The sequence below is a fragment of the Gossypium raimondii genome, chromosome 3, assembly GCF_025698545.1.
Source record: "Gossypium raimondii isolate GPD5lz chromosome 3, ASM2569854v1, whole genome shotgun sequence".
NCBI classification, from domain to species: Eukaryota; Viridiplantae; Streptophyta; class Magnoliopsida; order Malvales; family Malvaceae; genus Gossypium; species Gossypium raimondii.
Window position 1 is genome coordinate 4,086,869 of NC_068567.1, and position 8,106 is coordinate 4,094,974.

General features: G+C 34.1%; 2 protein-coding genes across 2 annotated transcripts; one reads left to right on the top strand and one right to left on the bottom strand.

Moving 5' to 3' along the window:
• The first annotated feature begins 368 nt into the window (after positions 1–368).
• Positions 369–2,246, top strand: LOC105796644 (anthocyanidin 3-O-glucosyltransferase 5). The gene has a single exon (XM_012626407.2). The coding sequence runs from the start codon at positions 687–689 to the stop codon at positions 2,121–2,123; it is 1,437 nt and encodes a 478-aa protein (XP_012481861.1). The 5' UTR covers positions 369–686; the 3' UTR covers positions 2,124–2,246.
• Positions 2,247–2,420: 174 nt separating this feature from the next.
• On the bottom strand, positions 2,421–5,552 carry LOC105796652 (uncharacterized). Its single transcript, XM_012626421.2, has 6 exons — positions 4,946–5,552; positions 4,156–4,258; positions 3,764–3,819; positions 2,986–3,150; positions 2,777–2,890; positions 2,421–2,680 (listed from the first exon to the last, which is right to left on the bottom strand). Exons 1-6 carry the CDS (start codon positions 5,312–5,314, stop codon positions 2,588–2,590), a joined length of 900 nt encoding a protein of 299 aa, XP_012481875.1. The 5' UTR covers positions 5,315–5,552; the 3' UTR covers positions 2,421–2,587.
• Positions 5,553–8,106: the final 2,554 nt, after the last annotated feature.

Here is an 8,106-nt window from a genome sequence, read left to right on the forward strand (position 1 = left end):
TTAAATTTCACACTCTAATTTGTCAATCATTATTGAAGGGAAAAAATATTTTTTACGTGGTGCCGCCAACGTATCAAGTAACACTAAAAAATATACGAATATTTTCTCTAGATAAAAAATAAACATCTTACGGGGAAAAACATTTTTTTAAAGTGATACCGCCAATATATCAAACAGTATCGCTTTAAATTACTATTATAAAATTATGGAAGTAGCTTAAAAAAAGTAATAAATAAGAAAGAGTTTATCCCTAACCCAATGTCTATTTCAGTTCATTTACATTGGGTTTTGGAAATAAAAGGTAGCTGTTTGTGTCTTTTAATGTCGATGATAGCTGAACATGATTTAATATCAATAAAATATATATTTTTTATAACAACAAGTTTCTTCAAGTAGCTACTCTGATTGTCCTTGACCCTTTAGGACCATTCCTTTCTACTACCCATATTACCAATAACTCAGCCACAACGAAACGTCGTGTTCTTCCACCTTAGGCTGCTCCATCAATCCTCCTAGTTTTGTCTTTTACATATAAACCTCCTACTCCATTCTAGTTTCATATCTCTTGCATGATTTCATGTTGGAATCCCATTATCCCACCAACTACCTGCTTGCATTAAATATTCATCCTGTAACTGAGCCGAGAAAAGTGTTGTTGAGTTTTTACATTTCAGAGTTCTCAAACAATGGTGCAATCAAACCAAAAGCCCCATCTTGTATTACTATCCGCCCCTGCTCATCTCCAACCTGTTATTGAGCTTGGGAAACGCCTTGTCACTTGCCAGGATGTTAAGGCAACAATTATAGTTGCTTCTTTTGTCCAATCAGCTCCAGCGGAATCGCGTATGGTCCAAGCTGCGTTGGCTACAAAACTCTTCGATGTCATCCACCTCCCACCAGCTGACATCTCCAACCTCGTTGAACCTGGTGATAAGGGAATCACATCACTTTCTGCGGCCATGCATGTCGTCAAGCCTGATTTTCAGGCCGCTATATTGGGTTTGGAGACTCTGCCAACTGCTCTCGTCGTTCACGTCTTTGCGATCGAGTGTTTAGGAATTGCGGATGAGCTTAAGATCCCAAAATATGTGTTTGTTTCCACAAATGCATGGTTTCTTGCTACGATTGTATACACTCCGGTTCTAGACAAGGAAGTGGAAGGAGAGTATGCCGCTAAGAAAGAACCATTTGCTCTTCCAGGTTGCTCGTCGATTCGAGCAGAAGATTTGCCAGATCCCATGTTGTTACGAACGAAAGCGAATTACCGTGAATACCTCAAAATAGGTATGGAGATTCCAAAGGCCGATGGGATTTTGGTGAACTCATGGGAAGAATTGCAGCCTAAAACACTAGCCTCTTTGAGAGATGGTAACCTCTTGGCTGGTGTTGTTAAGGCACCAATATTCCCAGTCGGCCCGATAAACTCAGAGGGGTCTTCGGCACTGAAGAACGAGTTATTTGACTGGCTGGACAAGCAACCTTTTGACTCAGTTCTTTACATATCTTTTGGAAGTATGGGAGGGCTCTCACTTGAGCAAATGTTAGAATTAGCTTGGGGTTTAGAGTTGAGCCAGCAAAGGTTTATATGGGTAGTTCGTCCGCCTATAGAAAAATCAGGCAGCGGCTCCGGTCCCAAGTTTGGGAACATTGGTGACGATGTGTCGAGTTACTTGCCTGAAGGGTTCATCTCAAGGACCCGAGACAGGGGAGTGATTGTTCCACAATGGGCCCCACAGGTGGAAATCCTGAGTCATCCATCATGCGGAGGATTTTTCACGCATTGTGGTTGGAGTTCAGCAATAGAATGCATCACCAATGGATTGCCAATGATCGCTTGGCCACTATACGCTGAGCAAAGGATGAATGCTACATTGCTGACGGAGGAAATGGGCATAGCTGTTCGATCTGAAACCTTACCATCAAAGGGTATTGTGGGGAGGGAAGAGATAGAGAAGATGGTGAGGAAGATTTTTGTGGATGAGGGTGGACGTCAAATGAGGGCCAGAATGAAGGAACTGAAACTTAGTGCTGAGAAAGCTTGGAGCAATGGTGGTTCATCATATGATGCACTAGCTAAAATGGTGAAACACAGCCAGAAAAAAGCTATAGCAATCGATGTTTAACGGCAATGTCTTTCACGGTTCATGTGTTTGTGTATGTGTCTCCAAAATAAAATTGGTGGCAATTAAATAAAATTTGTGGCAATTATCATGCCCAAGAAATATCAAGGCTTTTTTTTTTCCTAATCTTTTACCCTTTTAATTATTTTTGGTTTACATTTATTTTATTTTTAAAATCGGATTAATTAGAAAAAAAGAGTCAATTTTAAAGCTTAATTAGAATATTAGATCGTTTTTTTTCAAATTTAGAGAAATAGAAGACCATAAATCAAAACCACCTGGATCCAAGCATATATATAGTTATATATGAAAGATTATACCTTTATAGCTAATGAAATTCAATCAAACAATAAAAATAAAGAGATTATAACCATACAAGACATTGATGAGTGTCTGCACTAGCAGTATTACATTGTATATTGAATTGGAAATCAGTAAATATCAAAATTTGGAGAGATTTACAGCAATCATATTCTCTTCATCTGTGGGTAATTTTCAAGTAATTCTTCAACTGACAATGAATCAGTTTCATCTTGTGGGCTCCATAGCACCTCTACACCCTAAAGGAAAAATAAAAAGAGAATTCACTTACTGGTGACATCAATGATGAATCCAAATAAAAGCTTGGATATCATGTGAAGATTCCGGTAACTTACCTTAATTTTGCTAGAGCTGATATCTGCCAAATATTGCAAGGCTTCCTTCACGTTGTCGGTAGTGTTGATAGTAGGCAGTTTGTGAGCACCTTGAGCTGCCACCAGAACTGTTACCTGTGAATGAAACATGTTTGAAGGTTGATGAGATTGATACGGGATCGAAAAATCCAAATGAAATAGCAGAAAGAACGCTAAACCCGAACTCGTACCACTATCCGGTCCTTGTCACCTTTGTCACCATTCGAAACAACTGCTCTTTGCCTTTTAATGTTGTTGAAGTTTACCAGTGTCTCTACATCAAATTTAAGGCGTTCTTCCTTGGAAAGCCGTTGAAATTGCTTTTCAGCACTTCCAACAGTCCAATGATGAGTTACCTATAAGACAAAATCAGTCACAATGAACTAGTTAATGTCTAGTTTTGATGGGTCTAATTATGAATGTCACCCCTATACTAAATACTAAAATTGACTAGTGTTATTCCATTTTACTTTAATTTGTCAGACATTGTACTTCACCAAAACTGAAAAGTTAGTCCAGTTGGGTAACATTGTTAAACTTTGCTGTTAAATCACTGACTTGGAAATCAGCAGTTTCACAATTTATATCCAAGTAATTAGTAAAAATCAATAATTCAACAATTTATATGCGACACAGAAGCAAAAATCAGCAGTTCAAGTTCATGTGATTATCAACACCTGGACTAACTTCTAGGTTTTAGTGAAGTATCAGATTTTGATAAATTAAAGTAGAGGGAGTAACTTATCAATTTTCGAGAAGTAAAGAGAAATTCAAAATCAGATCAGTTTTAATGTCCCAATAGGCTCATTAATCGCACATTTTTCTAATACACAGGAACTGAGAACTGCAACTTTGGGACAATCTACTGGTTGGAACAAGAACAGTAAAGTTTTTAAGCTGATTAAAGCCTGCAACAAATCATGATGATATGAAGAACGAGGCAGCATTAAGTATGCAAGTTGGACTTACAGATGAATAGCCATGAAGATAGCAATGTGGATGGTGAAGCAATGATGATACAGTTTCTGAATCCAAAAACAAAAGATGAAAAAAACACAAAAATTAGATAAAATTCTAGCAACATCGCGCTTCCAATAACTCCTGTAGAAGTGAATTAGCATTTCAGTGCTTGTCAAGTACATCTTGATTCTCAAGGACATCGTAGAGTTTTACAACAGAGTAGTGGAGTAGCATATTATCATGTTTCATGTCATGAGGATCATTTTGTTGTTTACAAAAACCAAGGCTAATGAGACCTTGACTGAAATAGCAAAGACCGAGACCCTGAGACATTTAGCACCCAGGTTCAATTCAATTCAGTGCTTGTAAGTTGTAACTTCAAGGGGAAAAAAAAGGAAAACCTTCCAATATGATGTTCCATCCCTTTGCAGTAGAAGTGTCCGTTGTGGAGGCAATTTCGGTGAGTTCCATTTGCAACGAACGGGCTTTCGCAGACAAGCCAACCTGAAGAAAAGAGGAAAGAAGCATTTGGTGTACTTCCTATAAGAAGATTGCATAGTATATAAACAAGCAAATTAAAAAAATTAAGGAATCCCACTCCTTTTGCCTTTAGAATTTATCTCAAGCACCAACTAGCAAATACAAAATGGAAACCAATTTCATCAAGAAAAACAGCAAAAATTAAATAATGAGGGCAGTTCCATTGTTTTGGACCCAAAGCTAACATGAGATCAACCTATTGGGATAGCCTTGACTGATATAATGGAAGGGTTTCCCATTATAAGAAAATTTTCAAAAGCAAGTATTTTCAGCCTTTCAAGTCTATAGTAGATGCTCAATTATATGCAATTGTATACATGAAATTTTGATTTTAATTCAAATTTTGCAAACCATGAAAGCTTGTTACCGACATATAGCACCATTTTAAGTTACTTGATAAAATACAAATAATTATACTAATCCAAGGCATCTGTTTTAATCAAAATCAGAGTTTAATGCATATACAATTAAATTAAAAATTAAAATTCATTTATATAATTGCGCTAAATCGAAGTTCAATTATCACATTACAGATTAGATCTATATTAACCTCTAAATCAGTTGAGGGTATGTTCATCTTTTAGTTAAATGATAATGATAATAATAAAATTTGTCGATTAAGAATAGTAAAGCAAGAAATTTAAGCATTACCTGAACTTGAAGAATACTTGTTCGATTTTGCACGATGCTACTGTATACAATAACTGAAGCTACTCCCATGAAAATGGTTAAAATTAAATAAGAAACAGCCGCCGACGTAGGACCACTCTCTTGATCGACGCTCCTCGGGAAACCAGGCTGGGAATGATGATAATGATGATGGTGACGGTGATAAAGATCATGATGATCGTAATGATGATAATCATCATCATTACGGTGTGATGGCGGGCTCTCTGAAGAGAAAGAAGAGCCACCCATCCGACCACCGGTAGCAGCGGAGACTTCATATAGGTGGTGGGATAATAGTAAGGTAACAACAACAGCAAGAATGGAGAGCTTTGGGAAACTCTTGAAAGCCATTATTTTGGGGAAGATGAAATTTCGAGTTTTTCTTTTGTAACAATCAAACTTAATGGAGTGGGTTTTGGAATCTCGATTTTAGGGTTATATTATATGTATATATATTATTATATACAATTGAAGTACGCGTTTTCACATGCGAATTTCCTTAATTTTCTGGTAAAAACTTTGCTTCGAATACAGGTGTTCATGGTCGGACGGAGGTGAAGATTCCTCGAAAAGGAAGAGATTTTGATAAAAATATAACATTCGGATAAAAATATAGCATTAAAAATAGGTTTATAAATAAAAATGGAAGGTTTTTTAAATCGGTCGAGTTTCGAGTAAGTTTTATTGGTTGAGATTTAATTGGTAGTTTCGAATGAATTGTATTTATTTTAGCGTATTTGATTTATTATATTTTTAAAATTTATTTTTATATAAAAAAGAATATAAAAGAATTTAATATAGTTTATCTTGGGTTCGATTTTTAATATTTTTATTTAGACTGAATTTAAACAAAATTTTAGAGCTATTTTTTGAATCGAACCCAAACTTAAAAAAACAAGCTTGTAACAATCAGATGAAAAATTGAAAATGGTTCAGATTATAACTCACAGATGCGAAATTCCACGCATTAAGACTAAAAGATGAGCACATAAAACCCGATATCAATATCACCGAGGCTTCATTGGTACTAAACGTTGCTTTTCAAACCTAATAAAATATAATATAATATAGGATAAACTATACAATTAGTTACTCAATTACAAGTAAAGTTGCGTTTTGATCCCTTAACTAAAAATAGTTATGCTTTGGTCACTAACATATTTGAAATTTTTTTTTGCCACTTGATTGTTAAGTGGCTAACGATGTCACTTTTTTAGTTGGTATAATAATAATTTTGATTCTCATCTTTTATATTTTCTATCAATTTGATCCCGATTCTATATAAAATAAAAATAAAACTTGAATTCTAAAACTTTCCTAAAAGTACATAGAAAATTTAAAATTTAAATAAAAATTCATAAAAATTTCAAAAGTAGATAAGGTGAGAGAAAATAGGAAAAATTAAAATTTCCTGCAACATATATTTTTAAAATACTATCTAAATTTCAACACATCATCAAAGTCATACATATATATAAATTAATACAGAATTATAACATAATTCTGTATTTAAAAATAATATATAATATTTCACTAAAAGTAACATATTATAAATAATGAAATGTATTAATAATACATGAAATATATACCATATTAAAATAAATAAACTAGACTAAACTGTTAGTAAAGCGAAATTTAAACACTTAAATATATCAAATAAAGATTATTAAATGAATACAATTATTTATCATTATGCTATCATCAGTCCTAAGTTGGTGTCAAGTTAATTTGTGATACCATCTCAATCAGCAATATCATTAATATTCTATCACATACGCGTGCGTGTGGAAACCTCTATTTAGAACACAGTTGCTTGTTTAAAAATAACATATGATAAATAATGAAATGCATAGTTTGAAACTGATTAATAATAAATGAAATATGTATAATATTAAAATAAAAAATTAAATTAAATTACAAGTAAAATGAAATATGCCTAACTGACTCGTGATACCAACTCAGTGAGTGGCTTAAATAATAGTAAGTGTATATATATATATATATATATATATATATATATATATATATATGTTAAGTATGACTCTATTTTCAGTCAAATTTAAGAAATAATCTTTTAGTTAAACTATGTTTATTTGTTTCATCAAACACCGATTAGTTTAGATTATTTTACTATTATTTGACATATGAATTTAGCCTATAAATAGGCTCTTTTATAACCTTAAAAAATACACCCATTAGAGATTAGAACTCATAACACATTTAGAGAATTTTGTGTTTACGTTTTGAGGGTTCTTTATTTTCGGGTTTTTGGGGTTTAGTTTTATCTCCATCTTTTGTACTCTTCGTTCTTTTGCCATAATAATAAATTATCTTTGCCCGTAGTTTTTTATCCTCTTTGGAGGAGTTTTTCCACATTAAATTTGTGTGTTCAATTTCTCAATTTATTCCGCTATTTTTGTTACTTGTTGCTTAATCGGGTCGATCCCTAACAAGTGGTATCAGAGCTAGTTCAATTTTCATAGATCAGCCCATTGAGATATGGCAACAACAAGGTTTGAAATTGAGAAGTTCGATGGTGAGACAAATTTCAATCTGTGGCAAGTTCGGATGATGGCAATTCTAGTTCAATCCGGTTTGAAAAAGGTTGTTACTGGGAAAAAACCTGAGAATCTAAATAAAATAGAATGAGAAGAGCTTGATGAAAAGGCCTTGTCTGCAATCCAGTTGTGCCTCGCGAATACGGTATTGCAGGAGGTATTGATAGAGAAGACCTCATTCGCCTTGTAGAAAAGGTTAGAAACTCTTTATGCGATTAAGTCTCTGGCTAACCGTTTAGTGTTGAAACGTCTATTTACGTTTCGCATGAACGAAGGTGAGCTTCTTAGAGATCACATCAGTCAATTCATTACTCTTTTAAATGATTTAAAGAACGTTGAGGTTCATATTGATGATGAAGATCAAGTTATGCTATTATTGTGCTCTTTACCCCCTTCATACAAGTCTTTCAAGGAGACCCTGATTTATGGCAGAGACAAAATCTCGTTCGAAGATGTGAAGAGTCATTTGTTGAGTAGAGATAAACTCGACAATGAGCTTCATTTGGATAGCAGGGCAGATAGGCAAGCTTCCGTTTTAGTAGCATCAAAGAAACGAGACAAAATGTATCGCTATTGTAAAAAGTT

What these genes read in the sequence shown, in the direction of transcription:
- LOC105796644 (XM_012626407.2), top strand. Translation starts at nt 687, where the DNA reads ATGGTGCAATCAAACCAAAAGCCCCATCTTGTATTACTATCCGCCCCT.
- LOC105796652 (XM_012626421.2), bottom strand. Translation starts at nt 5,314, where the DNA reads ATGGCTTTCAAGAGTTTCCCAAAGCTCTCCATTCTTGCTGTTGTTGTT. An exon ending in CAAGTATTCTTCAAGTTCAG is followed by an intron (nt 4,259 to 4,945) that starts GTAATGCTTAAA and finishes TCTTTTCTTCAG; the next exon opens with GTTGGCTTGTCTGCGAAAGC. An exon ending in GTGACAAGGACCGGATAGTG is followed by an intron (nt 2,891 to 2,985) that starts GTACGAGTTCGG and finishes TTTCATTCACAG; the next exon opens with GTAACAGTTCTGGTGGCAGC.